The sequence below is a fragment of the Cyprinodon tularosa genome, unplaced genomic scaffold (genome assembly GCF_016077235.1).
Source record: "Cyprinodon tularosa strain WSP-4 unplaced genomic scaffold, ASM1607723v1 ctg400, whole genome shotgun sequence".
Lineage (NCBI taxonomy): Eukaryota > Metazoa > Chordata > Actinopteri > Cyprinodontiformes > Cyprinodontidae > Cyprinodon > Cyprinodon tularosa.
The window spans coordinates 93,361-108,231 of NW_024039120.1; the positions used below are offsets into that span (position 1 = coordinate 93,361).

The window sequence follows — 14,871 nt, forward strand, 5'->3', positions numbered from 1 at the left end:
GTCCATGTATCTCACCGTTAGTCTTAATGTCATGGCTTAGCTAATAGGATTTCCAGAATTTAAGGAAATCAAAAATGTATGCATGCAAAAAATATAAGGTGACTGAGTTTTCATTATTTATTTATTTAAACAGTAAAAAACTTTGGTGGGTTAAAACGCATATAACATTCTCTGGTATATATTTCAAAAATAAAGTATAGGAAAATAACCCTTTCCATCCATCCATCCACTTTTGAAACATTAATTTTTCTGCGCATGAAAATGTACATTTTTCCTTCTAATAATGTTTTTGATCTCTTTACCAATCTATCAATTAACTTATCCAGCTGGTTAAACTTCCTATTTTTCCATACACCCTGCTGTCTGTCCTCACAGTGATGCTTTTTACAAGTTTAATCCTATGAGATCTGTTGTGTGTAGAAACGACTTAAATGAATTAGAAGTTTTCAGTTTAATAATGGGCATACAAAGAATGAAGGATACTGGAAATGTGTCTGAAAAACGTTCAGCTTTACACATTCAGAAAAATGTCAGGGAATAATTTAGTTGTGTAACATATAAAAGCCACCTTCATAGTTTTTAGTAACACATGACACCATTTCTTCATCATACAGGTAGTGGCAGGTGCAAGGGGTAAGCAAACGAAGTTCACCCAGACATTTCTGAGGGTTTTTGATAAACTTTTGGTCAATAGAGGGCGCCCGTAAGCAGCGCTAAAAAATCACTGCTGGAATTCAGCCTTTCTGTCGTCTGTTGAAAGGTGCAGCTGCTGAGCCTGACTCCCTCCTTTCTTCTCCTCCTCTTCCTACCCCTGTCTCGCTATCCCTCATTCCTTTACTCACTCATTACGGCCGCTCACTGTATAATTTCACACACAAACACGCAGCGCGGCACCGGAACCACAGCTATTACAAGAAAAGTTGAGGAAATCCTCACGCACAGTAAAAAACGCAAAACTGTCCTTTCTTTTTTCTCTGACTAAAGGAAACCCGCATTTTTTTTTTTCTCCTGAAGGAAATGAACTGAAAAGTTTTATCTTTAAAGACGATATGTAAATCTGTGTGATCATTATAATTTAAAAGGTATTTGTATCTATTTATCAGGGAGGTGGTTTGCGCAACAACCACTAAGATGGTCTCGGACGTCTATGTAAATGAATTCATAGCCTATATACAGCTTAGTGTCAGATTCCTGCAGGCTGAGTTGACTGAGCAGCGTGGATGCAGCCGATGGCGACCACACGCATATCTGGGCTTATATTAGTAGGAACCACACCGCTGTGCGTCCTGCTGCTGCGGGTGGCTTTCCTGTCTCCATAAACTACGATCCAGATCCTTGGAGTGCGTAAAAGTCTCAGTTTCTTTTATTTTTGTTGAACATCAACATAAAAAAAATAAAAAAACAAATCCCCGATGCCCTAAAATGATACAAATGTTGCGTTGAAGTCATCTTTTGCGTCATTTCGGAAAAAAGAAAATCCTGATGGGGGGGGGGGGGGGGGATTGAACCCGAATATTATTAATATACATGTTTGGTTTAAATCGTCTGACCTGACGACTGTGGTATGTGCGATGCCAGTATAGAGAGAGAGAGGAAAGGAGGGAGAGAGGAAGAGAGAGAGAAAGAGACTGCAATATCATTTGAGAATCCCTCTCACAGTGCTGCAGATAGGGGCTGCCAACACATGCGACGCGTCTGCAGGTGAGAGAGAGAGAGAGAGAGAGAGGGAGAGTGGAAGAGTATACGCTGAACATGCAGAATGCCAAGAGGATTTCAACCTAAAAGCTGCGTCGGATATACACTTTTTTCCACTTTATCTGTTGTTTTTCCTTTTAAACTAAGCCCAGATCTGTGTTGAACAAATACATATATTTCCCGGTATATGTTGGAGTCGAGGAGACGAGGAGGATTGATCTTGATGAAGAAAATAGGAAGGAAAAGAGAAGGCAGGCACACAATCTACTGCATATCCTTTTGAGATCAAGCGGAGCTGAGGAGCTCCGCGCGCAACGCTGTAGTGGGATGAGTTCGGACGCTGATCGGGCATCTCATTTAAACGCGTCCCTGGTGTCTTTGGACTAAAACATCAGGGCAGACACAAGAAGAGTTCAGCTCACCCGTTCCTCATTCTCAAAATACAAGAGAAGAGATTCTGCAAAGTGGGTGAAAAAGCGCGAGCGACACGGACTGCGTTGCACTTTGAGTTGATGCTCAGGACTGTTGCACTTGGGCGCATTCGGGAGCGCACGGAGCCAAACCACTGTCTCTGTTTTTAGAATAAATAAATCAAGGTAGAATACCCCCCCCCCCCCCCCTCTTCTTCTTCTTTTTTTTTTTTTTTTTTTCACTTGCTGCTTTCGACTGCAGCAAAGACGAGAGGATGAATGCACCCGCATCCTAAAGAAAAAGAAAAGTAAATGACAACAAGATTGCTGTTTTGTATTTAAACTGCATACTACATACATTTTGGGACTTTTTTTTTCATTTTGTTATTTTTTGCTTGGACATCTCTGCAAGACTGAACAATGAGGACTACTGCAGCAGTGGACTGTTTGTACTATTGCATGCTCATATTGCAGCTTGTGCATCAGCCTGCTGCGAGCAAGCAAGTGCTCCGGTACCGCTTGGCCGAGGAGGGACCCGCCGATGTCAGAGTTGGCAACGTAGCTGGCGACCTGGGCATCGTGGCCGGGTCTGGCGAGGTGACGTTCACCCTCGAGTCCGGGTCGGATTTTTTTAAAATAGATAACATAACAGGTGAGCTCACCACCAATGAGAGGCGGATAGACCGTGAGAAATTACAGCAGTGCCAAATGATATTTGATGAGAACGAATGTTTCATTGATTTTGAGGTGTCTGTAATTGGACCGGCACAGAGTTGGGTCGACCTCTTTGAGGGAAAAGTCATCATATTAGACATAAATGATAACACCCCATCTTTCCCCTCGCCAGTCCTCACACTATCTGTGGAGGAAAACAGACCCATTGGAACCCTTTATCTGCTGCCCACAGCCACAGATAGAGATTTTGGCAGGAATGGAATAGAGAGATATGAGCTTATTCAGGACAATGGAGAGAACTCAAGGCGCTTGGGGTCTTCTGGGGATTCTTACTCTGGGAAAAGAAGATTTGAAGAAGGTGCAAGCAGGAGCAGTGTCTTTGAACTGCAAGTTGCTGACACTACTGATGGAGAGAAGCAGCCCCAACTCATCATTAAAGGGGCCCTTGACAGAGAACAGAGAGACTCTTATGAGCTCACCTTGCGAGTTAGAGATGGAGGAGATCCCCCACGGTCATCTCAGGCCATTCTAAGAGTAATGATCACAGACGTGAATGACAACAGCCCGCGGTTTGAGAAGGGTGTGTATGAAGCTGACCTGCCAGAAAACAGCTCCCCTGGTGCTCCGATTCTTCAGCTTAAAGCTGCTGACGCAGACGTTGGGGTAAACGGTCAAATTGAATATGTGTTTGGGGCAGCCACAGAATCCGTGAGGAGGCTGCTGAGGCTGGATGAGAGCACTGGGTGGCTTAGTGTGTTGCACCGCATTGATCGTGAAGAAGTTAGCCAACTGAGGTTCACAGTAATGGCCCGTGACCGAGGCCAGCCGCCCAAAATGGATAAGGCCACGGTGGTGCTAAACATCAAGGACGAGAATGACAATGTCCCTGCAATTGAAATCCGAAAAATTGGACGTATTTTTCTAAAAGACGGTGTGGCCAATGTAGCTGAAGATGTGGTGGTTGACACGCCCATTGCATTAGTTCAGGTGTCAGATCGAGACCAGGGAGAAAATGGCATAGTAACCTGTACAGTAGTAGGTGATGTGCCATTTCAGCTCAAACCAGCCAGTGAGATGGAAGGAGAACAGAATAAAAAGAAGTATTTTCTGCACACATCTGCACCTCTGGACTATGAGGCCACACAGGAATACAATGTGGTCATAGTGGCTGTGGACTCTGGAAGCCCCAGTCTGACAAGTAATAACTCCCTAATTGTGAAAGTCGGCGATACTAACGACAATCCCCCTATCTTTAGTCAGAATGTAGTTGAGGTTTCTTTCCCTGAAAGCAATGCCCCTGGCGAGAGGGTGACAACAGTAAAAGCTGTTGATGCTGACAGTGGGAAAAATGCTGAAATAGCATATTCCCTCGATTCATCTGTAAATGGGATTTTCTATATCGATGCAGACAGTGGAGACATCAGAGTAAACATCATCTTGGATAGAGAGCAAACAGAGCGTTATGAATTTAAAGTGATAGCTAAAGATAAGGGCATAAACACACTTCAGGGTTCTGCGACTGTGGTTGTTCTTGTGGGGGATAAAAATGACAATGACCCGAAGTTCATGCAGGATGTGTTCACTTTCTATGTAAAAGAAAATCTTGACCCAAACAGTCCAGTGGGTATGGTCACTGTGATTGATGCTGATAAGGGCCAAAATGCAGCGATGGGTCTTTTCATTGAAGAAGAGGAGGAAATCTTTTCTATTGAAAATGAAACTGGGACAATTTTTTCTACCCTCTCCTTTGACCGAGAGCAAAAAACTACATATACTTTCCGTGTCAAAGCTGTGGATGGTGGCGATCCACCCAGATCTGCCACAGCCACAGTCTCACTCTTCGTCATGGATGAAAATGACAACGCACCGACAGTCACTTTTCCAATAAACAGCTCCTACACCCTTCTTCCTCCCTCAAGCAACATCAGGACAGTTGTCAGAACCGTCAAAGCCAATGATATGGACACTGGTGTCAATGCAGACCTGAACTACAGCATCATCGGGGGCAACCCTTTTAAGTTGTTTGAGATTGATGGGGGTACAGGGGTCATCTTGCTGATGGCAAAGCTGGAGCCAAAACACTATGGTCTCCACAGACTTGTAGTCCAGGTGAATGACAGTGGACAGCCTTCACAGAGCACCACCACCCTAGTTCATGTATATGTTAATGAGACACTTTCTAATTCCACAATAGTGGAGGCACAGGTGGCAAGGAGCCTGAGTACTTCACTGAACACCAACATTGCTGGTGACCCCAACTATGATCTCAGCAAACAGCGCTTAAGCATAGTAATTGGGGTCGTCTCTGGCATCATGACTGTCATTCTCATCATTCTTGTTGTTGTTATGGCCCGTTATTGCCACCCCAAAAACAAGAATGGCTATGAGGCAGGGAAAAAGGATCATGAAGACTTTTTTACTCCCCAGCAGCATGACAAGTCCAAAAAGCCCAAAAAAGACAAGAAGAAACAAAAGTCCAAACAGCCTCTCTACAGTAGCATTGTCACTGTAGAGGCCTCAAAACCCAATGGGCAACGATATGATGGCGTTAATGAGAAACTTTCGGACAGTCCCGGCATGGGGCACTATCGTTCTGTCAACGGTGGGCCAGGGAGCCCAGACTTGGCTCGGCACTACAAGTCCAGTTCACCACTTCCAACCGTCCAGCTTCACCCTCAGTCACCAACTGCTGGAAAAAAACACCAGGCAGTTCAGGACCTTCCCCCTGCCAACACCTTTGTTGGCACCGGAGATAACATTTCCCTTGGATCTGACCACTGCTCTGACTACAGCACTCAAACCATCAACAAGTACAACAAACAGGTAAGAAGACACATTTCAGTGTTCCTTTGTTTCCTTTCACCACTTCTAAATGTCTTCTGCCTCTCCCTCTTAGTGTTCTCTCTGCCATAATGCTTTCTGACAGTGCTAGTCTCAGTAGTCATGTTGCCTTTATGCTGCTAATCTGTGTCAAGTTAGTGGTATTGATCTGTTTTGGTTTGGAGTGCCATTCACGTGTAATATTGAAAGGGAAAAAGATCTAAGCAGGTTTTAGATAAGATCTGGTTAGGAATACTGTTAACTCTAGACCCAACATGCCCAACTTTTTTGCTTTCATCACAGCATGTGTCCAAACCACCTTACCCGACAGGGGCGTCACAACTGCTAACCTTGAGAAATGTATGTCTGAGTGTTGTGGAGTTCTCACATAAGGACTTGGTTTGCAGTTATTCTATCCCAAAGAGGAGTGTGGCAGGGGGCAGCAACACCCCCTCCCTTCCTTTGCTATGCCGAGCCCTGACCTGCCCTCTGTGTGTGACAAGGCTTCTTTTTTATCTGGCGAAAATAAGAAAATAGAGGATGGTAGAAATAGCCTGCCACATCTTCAAAGCCTTTTTTATCAGTTCAAGTTAAGTTTGCTTTGTGTACGGCCAACAAGCCAGGAAATAATTTATTTATTAGTTTGTTTATTTTTGCTGTCGGGTCTGGATCACCTCACCGACCTAGCAGTTGAAGCAAACTCTATAGTATATCATGATTTTTCATGTCAAATTCTAGATATCCTTTATCTTTGTTTTGCCTGTATACCAACTGTCTACTTTCCTGCCAGTGGTATATCCTACCTTATGCTCTAATCTTATTTTCTTCACTTTTAATCTATCCGGCAACTTAAAAAATTTCTGTTTGCATGGCATTTGGGGTGGCATTTATATACCAGCAAAATTGAGCCGATGTAGACACAGTGTTTTCACATTCTTTTGCCAATATTTCTCGGTTTGTTCACAAACGGGTAGATAAAGATAAAGGTAAAACAGGATGAAACAAGTTGATTTTCATTTCTTGGGAGAAAGAACAATACCCTTGTATACTACGCACTAATGAATTATTGATCTATTTCTTTTTCCCGGTTTTAGTGCTAGTCTTTTAGAATTCAGGAGTATTATTTGCTTGCTTGCCCTTTTTATTCCCTTCTTTTTCACTGCTTGGTTCAATTTCTTTGACTTTCCTCGTCAAACACTACCCAAAAAGAATCTTTGCATACCGATGTCCATTCTTGCTTCCCCTTTTTTTTACACATTTGCTGTTTTCTCCTCATCACACCTTACAATTGAACCTCTTGCGTTGCTCCCAGTCGTGTCTTTTTTAATCTTCACTGTGTCTCTCTTTAACTCTTCTTCCCTCCATTCTTTCTTACACTACCTCTTTTAAATCGTTTCATTCCCCTTTTACGGCCCTCCTTTCTATTCCCCCTCCCGCCCCTGTCTGTTACAGCCTCTAATATGCTGTATTCACTGAACTGCTTCCCAGAGTGTGAGGAGTGCTGTTGCTTTCGGATGTCTCTTGCATAATTAAAAGGGCACTCTATTTGCTGCTGCGGCAGCAGCATGTATTGTGTGTCACTATGCCCTGCGTGTATATTTATTTATTTGTTCTCAACATTACAGTAGCAGGGAATCTTTATGGACTATGGATTTGTGTGAATACGTCTGAAGTCAATTTGTAACAACCAAATACATAAAGCTTGTCATAATCTGTGTTGACATATAATTTCTCTTTACAATGTTGTGCTGCCGGTCTGGTTTTACCTGTTTAATAGTAAGTCAGATATTCAAAAATAATGGTGTTTTTTGATTCATTATTCCGGGGTAAATGTGGCACAGTTTAATGGCGGCAAATTGGAGCTAATTGAAAAGAAGGTCTTTGCTCATGTGGTCCAATTATGGCATTTAAAACGGTTCTGTTTTTAAAAGATCAAGAAGTGAAGTGGTCAGGCTTTTGATTTTAGGGACAGTGCTTCTAAAAATGTCCTGTTGTCTGGGAAGGTCCACTTTATTGACATAAAGCATGAATAACAGCCTAGTCTGTCCCCCCCCCCCCCCCCCCCCCTTTTTTATTTTTATTTTTTTAGCAAAATAAGAACTGGTGATTGCATATTTTGTGATGAATATAGATGAATAAAATTTTGTTTTGAATAAGCATTAAACATAATGATGCATCTGACTAAGAATTGTAACATTCTCATAGGGGGAAAGCCTTTAGTTAAATATCAAAAGCCCCAATACTTTAGTGAGAACAATGGGTTGCACTTTTTTGGTTTTCGTAACCGAACTGCATCTGTTATTAGTATTATTTATATAAAACAACCCCAACTAATTTTGTTGTTAATTTTTCCAGTCAATCGATTAACGGAAGCAAATTTTTGGGTTGGGTAATAGATAGAAATAAAGGGAAGGGGAAACTCTGTGCTTTAAATGAAATACTTTAATTAATAGGAACTGCACATTATAAAACTTGCTGGGTTCTGTGCCTTAGCCTCTTTCTAAATAATTATAAAAACATAAAATGTTTGCTAATGATCCATATTTGAATAATTTAGATATAGAAGGCTGGTGTTTCAGAGTATTCTTTGTGTACGAGGGAAAATATAGAGATAGGTATATGAAAGACAGCCCTGTTAGTGGTGAGGAGAATACACCCCACTGTTGCACCTGGGACTCGATGTTTGGGTGGAAAAGATAGAGAGGACAGGGAGGGACCGGAGATAGAAAATAGGCCTGAAACACTGACCGCAATCTCAGAGGTATCGGGTTCTGTCTTTTTTTCCCTCCCTCGCCCACCTAATCTTACAGTAACTAAAGAGGCAACCTGCTCAGCAGGTAACCAGGCAACTGAGGAAGTTTATCAGTAAGGTGAACCTTTCTTTTAAACCAGTCAGACATTTAAACAGTCATTAAGCCCAGCTAAATGTGAGGACGATAGCGGAGCATCTCCTGGCAGCTGATGAGCGTCCTAAAAGGCCCATCATATCTTTTAACCTTTCATTTTTGTAAAACTCTATTGATTGCACTCTATGTTCCCTTTAAATTTTTAAAGTTTGTATACCCAACATCACCGTAATTCCATCTCTTTCTTGCCTGCCTGCGTTTCAACTTGCTGCATTAGAAGCTTGATGAGGAGTGTTTTCTCTTAACGGAGCACTTAAGTTTATTACCTTTGGCAGTAGCTATTTTTTGGCTAGTGCCAGGAAATAATGCAGTCCAAAAGCAATGCAAAGATAAATTAAATCACTTGGCCATTGAATTAGCAAAGTCCATCAGATTTTGTTTTATCATTGCACCTCAAAGAATTGTTTGTGTCCAGGTGGATTACTTTTAATCAGTGGCGAGCCAAAGCAGCTTGTACTCCTTGATTCCTGCAGTGAAGCCCCTTGGGGCAAACAAAGCTGCCTTCCACAGACTTAGGCCTGCATTTCTTGCCTCCGGTTCGAGTCACATAGCACAACTTGACTTGGACAGCACTCACCCCCAAGCCGCCCATTCTCCTTTTCTTTCTCCAGCCAGCTGTTACTTCATCACTGCTTTTGTCGCTCTCTGGCTTAAAATCAACTCATTTGCAAAAAGTGCAAACCTTATCCCCCCTGAATCCTCTTGTACAGGGCAAATAATATCAGCATGCAAATTGAGGTTACTTGGGTGGCATCTGTAGCCAAAACATAGGATGTGATTGCCCTTGAGGTTGCAGGCAGAGCAGGAAACCAATATGGAAATCTAATGCTTTGCCTATGGCTTCATTTGTTTCAACCTGAGAAATGTAGCTGCCTAAACACCTTAGAAAGAAAGCAACAAAGAGACCCAGCTTGTCTTCGACCATTTCCCCTTTTTATTTTATAGATAAAGGGGACGTTTTTGCTACTTTCTTTCAGCCAGCTAAGTGTCAGCAGGCAGCAAAAAGTGGGTGAGGAAGAGCAAAGTGTAAGTCTGTGATTTGTGGATCTCTGGTACCACCTCAGATGGATCTTAGAGCTCATTGCAGACTTTGAACAGAACATCCTGAGGGTCAAATATTATTTAAATTACTACAGTTTAATTACTAAATGTCTGTACCACTCATCTATTTATGTTTTAATTTATATTAATACTGTAAATCCCAGCTGCTTTCCAGAGAGTTTTTCCTTTTAGTTTTTGTTTTAGGTAAGGGTCAAGGCTTTGTTGATATAATCTTTATTACATACAACTGGAAAAAACATTTTTTTTTGTTTTTTTACTGAAACCCCTTAAAAACCTCAATATTACTTAAAAGCACTAATCAGCCTAAAGATGGACTTGATCTGGGATTTATAGCATTCAATTCAATTTAGTTTATTTAGGTTTTTGTTTTTATGCATAACTGTGCAAAATTGCTTGAGTGTGCAAACTTCTAAAGAGTGAAACAAGGAAGGCTTTATCTTTGATTTCAGAGTCTTTGTTAGTGTTGTGGTCGCTAAAAAGTTAACCACATACGCAACAAGATGATCATAACAAGAAACACACTTTTCTTTATCCAGCAGCATTATTAAAATTCAGGACAGAGCTCTAAATGTGGAAAAAAGAGCCCTCTGGAAATCTCGCATTTAGTAAAAGAAAATAAGCAGTGTGCAGTAAGCTGATTTGTTTATTGCCACATTATTATTAGTGCTTGTCCTTGCTGCTGCTGCTGCTGACTGTGGCTAACATTATTGTTTTGGATCTATTAGGACCCTAATTCAATCTGTGGCTGCTCAAGCTTTTTTGTTGTTTATGTTCCGAATGGGAAAATAGAAGGAGTAAGGGAGCACAGTAATACTCATGAAATTGCAGCAGGCAGCGTTTTTCTCGTATAATTTTGTTTGGTGATTTGAATGCATTTGCTCCGAGGCAATTACTAATCTATGGATTAGACATACCTGATACGCAAGCAGAAATTGTGAGGACTGAGCAGTGGGGGTAAAAATGCAGGGTGTTTCTATAGCTGCTGCTGGAGTGTCTGGGATATTAATGTGCATATTTTTGAAACACATTTTTGAAAATTGTTAAGTCTCCTTTTTTTTCCTTTGTTAACTCCCTCCTCACCATACAGGGATGCCAGTGAGTTAGGCCGTCTTCACATGCAAATAAATACAAACAACTGAAGAATCAGAGGAAGCTTCAGTCCTTATCTTGAAAATGTAGAGAAAGGCAGATTGAAGAGAAGTAGCAAGCAAAGGGGCTGCAAAGAAAGCATAAAGGACAAGAATTGTAAGCCGCGTACCACCACGATTGCTCTCCATGCCACTGATTACAAGTGGCAGTGTCGAGGATGCCACCTTCTTTTCACCGCTTCTTTCAATTTAATGTCATCCAAAGTGGAATTTCATTTCATACTCAGCAGAGATCACATTAGATAGGGTTCGCCAAGGATAAAGCCGATTCATATATTTGCAGATTTGCCTTTCCTGAGGCACCATCAATCACCGCTTGCTCACTTGTATTGCGGGACTTGTTTGTCACGGCGATTGTTTGGAGGCGTTTGTACAGTAAATTGACTTTTACAAGGCTCCTAAGGTTTATGATGCTCCATGCTAGCCTTGTTCTTTTCTCCGTTGCTGTCCTCTCATATCTACTCCAGGAGCCAGATTCAACTAAATGAGAACATCACTTAGCTCCGCTGCTGCACAACCCCGGGGACTAGTTCTCTGATGAGGAGCGGATTCGCAACATGGATCTAATGTAAGGCTTGTTGTTTGGTAGGACTAATAGGCAAAATAATGGTGCTACATTCACTGTGACATTGTGGCTCATCAAAAAGGGTAAGAGTCGTCATAAAAGTCAGGCAAAACATTTGATCGATTGATTCACTTTTATTTTTAGTTGAGAATCGCAGCTTTTTTATTAGATTCTATTCTGAGGAAAAGGGTGTTATATTGGCATTAGTTAACTTTTAGCCATTAAGAAAAGAAAAAAAAAAAAACAACAACATCCTTAATATGCACTGACACCTTATCTGGTAAAGGTGATTAAAATCTATTATTTTATTGCACGAGAATTTTATTTGTATATTTTGAAAAACTGTTATTTTCCAAAATACTGAATGGATTCTGAAGTGAATGTTAACCAGTTAAATCTCTTTCAGTTCAACGGTTAATATGGAAACCTATGGGTATGTGTTTTGTCTTTCCTTTAATTGAAAAATGGCCTGGAAAACTTTAAAACTGGCAGAAGAAATTAAAAAGATTTTAGCTAGTTCTATATTTATAGCGACAGAATAATAATCTTAGAGAAAAAGAAAATTATAACCCTTACATTATACTGTATTCATGGACGGAAAAAATGTTGTATTGTGAACAGTTTGTTCTTAACGAAATCAGAAATGGTTTTGATTTAATCTTTTTATCACTAAAATAATGACAGCTGAAGCACTGTATTTTATACGAACGTGCTTTTAAATTTTAAAATCATATTTTCCTGTTAACAGAGGCCTAATTTTTTACACCCGTTTTCATAATGGGACAGGCAAGAAAACAAGAGAACACTTTCTTGTGATTAGAGAGATCTGTGTTGATTTTCAGCTGTCTACAAAAAATAGCTACAAGGCAGGGAAAGTCAAGTTTATTTATACAACACAATTCCCTACAAAGACAATTCAAAGGGCTTTACATGAATTAAACAATAAAATAGAGGAAAAATAAAAGCAGGATAAAAGCAAGCAGGCAAAAGATAAAAACATGATAAAAGCAGATAATGAAGCAAATAAAACAGCTGGACCACAAGCATAAACTAATGATACTTCATTTAACAGTTTTATCTCAACGTTTAAAAGCAGTTCTAAAAAAATACTTTGACTTAAGAGAACTAAGGATTTTAGCAATTTTTCAGCTGCAGTACCTGTCTAAACCTGCCCAGTTGGACAGTTAAACACCTGCAATTGTCATAACTATGATGAGTACCTCTAGTTCAGAGATAGGTCCACATATGCCCTTTTTTTCTTGTTTGTTATTGGCCAGTACGTGCATGTATTTATTGTTACATTAAGAACCTGTGCCTTGGGATCACAAGAGGTGAATACATTATGACACCCTATATTTGCTATATATTGTTAATGTTTGCTTATAAAGAAACTTGTTTAACATATTATGTCATTGTTTCATTTAAAATCCCATAAATAACGGAAAAGATAGCAAAATCAGCCTATAAAAATCTGCAGCAAATATCAGGAATTGGCTAAAATTATGACAAAATAATAGATATCAGCATTGGTTTTAAAATACCTGCCCTGGTCAATCTTTTCTATAGTTATTGAACCACTGCGTCAAATGACATGGTTTGTAATAATGGTAAAAAACATCTCTAAAATGCATTGTTAGAGACGCAGAGAAATAGTTTTCAATGCATCACTCTGCGTCTACACTATTGCAATGAAAGATAAATGACTTTTTTAAGGCTTTCCACATCTTTACCAGGGGTGACGATAAATGTGGAGGGGCGCACTGTATGTCTAGGTTGAAATTCAGCATGAGTGACAGTCGTTCTCTCTCACTCCCAAGTGAAAGAGTCTGTACTGATGAATCGGATATATCACTTTCTGTCAGCATGACTCTTCCAGGTGTCACAGTGTCAAGGGAGCTGCCAGCAGGGTCTGTGGCCCCCCGTTAAACAGCGGCGATTTAAACCTCCCCCTCCTTTTTCACCATCCGCTATATAGCCACACGTGGCCTTCATGAATAAAACGAACACGAGCCATCGGCCAGATGTACTGATCCATAATTTCTCCCTAAGCGCTAACATTAAAATTCCACCATTCATAGAGCTCCTTAGTGCAATGTGTATTTTCTTTTTTATCAGAGTATTCTGGCAAAAAACAAAATAAAAAAAAAGACAACTACATAAAAACACTTTTAATGTGGGGAAGTAAGTGATACACTCAACTGTTATTGGTTTGTTTGTATTTTGTGTTGCATTTTTTAGATTTGACAGCTAAAAGGCCCTGAAGAAAATACGCAATCGAGGATTTCTACAACCTATTTAAAAAACATTCAATGTTTTTCAGAAGAACTCTGATATGATTCAGAAGTGATTCAGAAGCAAAATGATTTAAGCCAGAATTCATGCTAACATTACTTATAACCTTTCAACATCATCAAAGAAACAAAAAAAAAAAATACAAAACTAGAGATTTCGACTTTTGCTTTTAAACATAGAACTGTTCTTCTGTACCTGCACAAACCTATTTATGTTTACCAAACTTACCTTCAGCAATAGTTTTTCTTTGAAGGAATGAAACTTATACAGTTTGATATCAATGAGGTTTTAAGAGGCTACAGTTTCAGAAGCTTAAATGACTGGGGTTTTTATTGCATATGAACAGTATTTAACAGGACATAGCATTAAGTAGGCTGTGGTGGACAGTTAGGTTGCTAAATGAAGGGTTGCTGCATGTTCGCGTACCCTGTCTCTTCATATAAATAAAGTGTAGACTATCAAAAACCTTCCCCTTCCCTACCTATTGCTACATTTTGATTGATAAAAAAGGCTGGTAAACATATACTGCTCACAATATGAGTGTTAGATATATATCTTTTGGTATAATTGTTTTTGTATATTCATATTATACATTTAGAATTTAGGAATTAACTGCACATATTAAATCGCCATAGAAATAAGGACCTGTTCTCTTTCTCTCCCTTCACATTACCCCTTTCCTGACTTTTTGCTCCTTTGTACCGAGAATCCGCTAAAATATTAAGATGAACAAACTCCCTTGACTAAATTAGATAAAGTATGAATAGCCCGTAATAAATAATGCATCCCAAGGTTTTTCCTTTTTCACCCAAAGCATATGGCTTTTTATTAACAGGCTGCGATCATACGTATTTGCTAAGCAGCAGAAGATAATGGGAACAACTTGACTCAGAAATAGGAGGTGAAAAGGACAGCTTGGCTGCTTCTGTTAGACCTGTTGTTGGTATTTTCCCCCACAATGAGGTTTAATGTGTAGGAAACAGGAGGCAGAGCTCTGACTGACTATCCATCAAAGCCTGGAGGGACATGTGTGAAAGTTTACGTGTGTTTTTCCCGCCGGTTGCGCTAACTGTGTGGATAGGTAGGGGTGATGAAACATGTGGGTGTGTGCAGTTGGAGTATGTGTGGTTTTTGCCTAAATCGGTAAAAGTTTTTTTTTATGGGGGGGTCTACAATTCAGCCTCTCCATCATGAATCTCGCCATGCACACGAGAGTAGCGACATGCCTGAGAGGGTTTCAATATCCTGTGAGCGTGTGTTTGTGTTTACTCAAGGATTCCAGTTCATTATATTTGTCT

General features: G+C 40.3%; 1 protein-coding gene across 6 annotated transcripts in view; it reads left to right on the forward strand.

Moving 5' to 3' along the window:
- Positions 1–1,631: 1,631 nt before the first annotated feature.
- pcdh7b (protocadherin 7b) overlaps positions 1,632–14,871 on the forward strand; it is a 144,901-nt gene continuing 131,661 nt past the window's right edge. For 2 of the 6 annotated variants that reach the window (XM_038298176.1, XM_038298178.1), the window contains exon 1: positions 1,635–5,603. In XM_038298176.1, coding sequence (XP_038154104.1) covers positions 2,526–5,603 — 3,078 coding nt within the window. In that variant the 5' untranslated portion in view covers positions 1,635–2,525. Of the gene's footprint in view, positions 5,604–14,871 lie in introns of all 6 variants that reach the window. The other 4 variants (XM_038298174.1, XM_038298175.1, XM_038298180.1 and 1 more) reach the window with 3 other exon arrangements.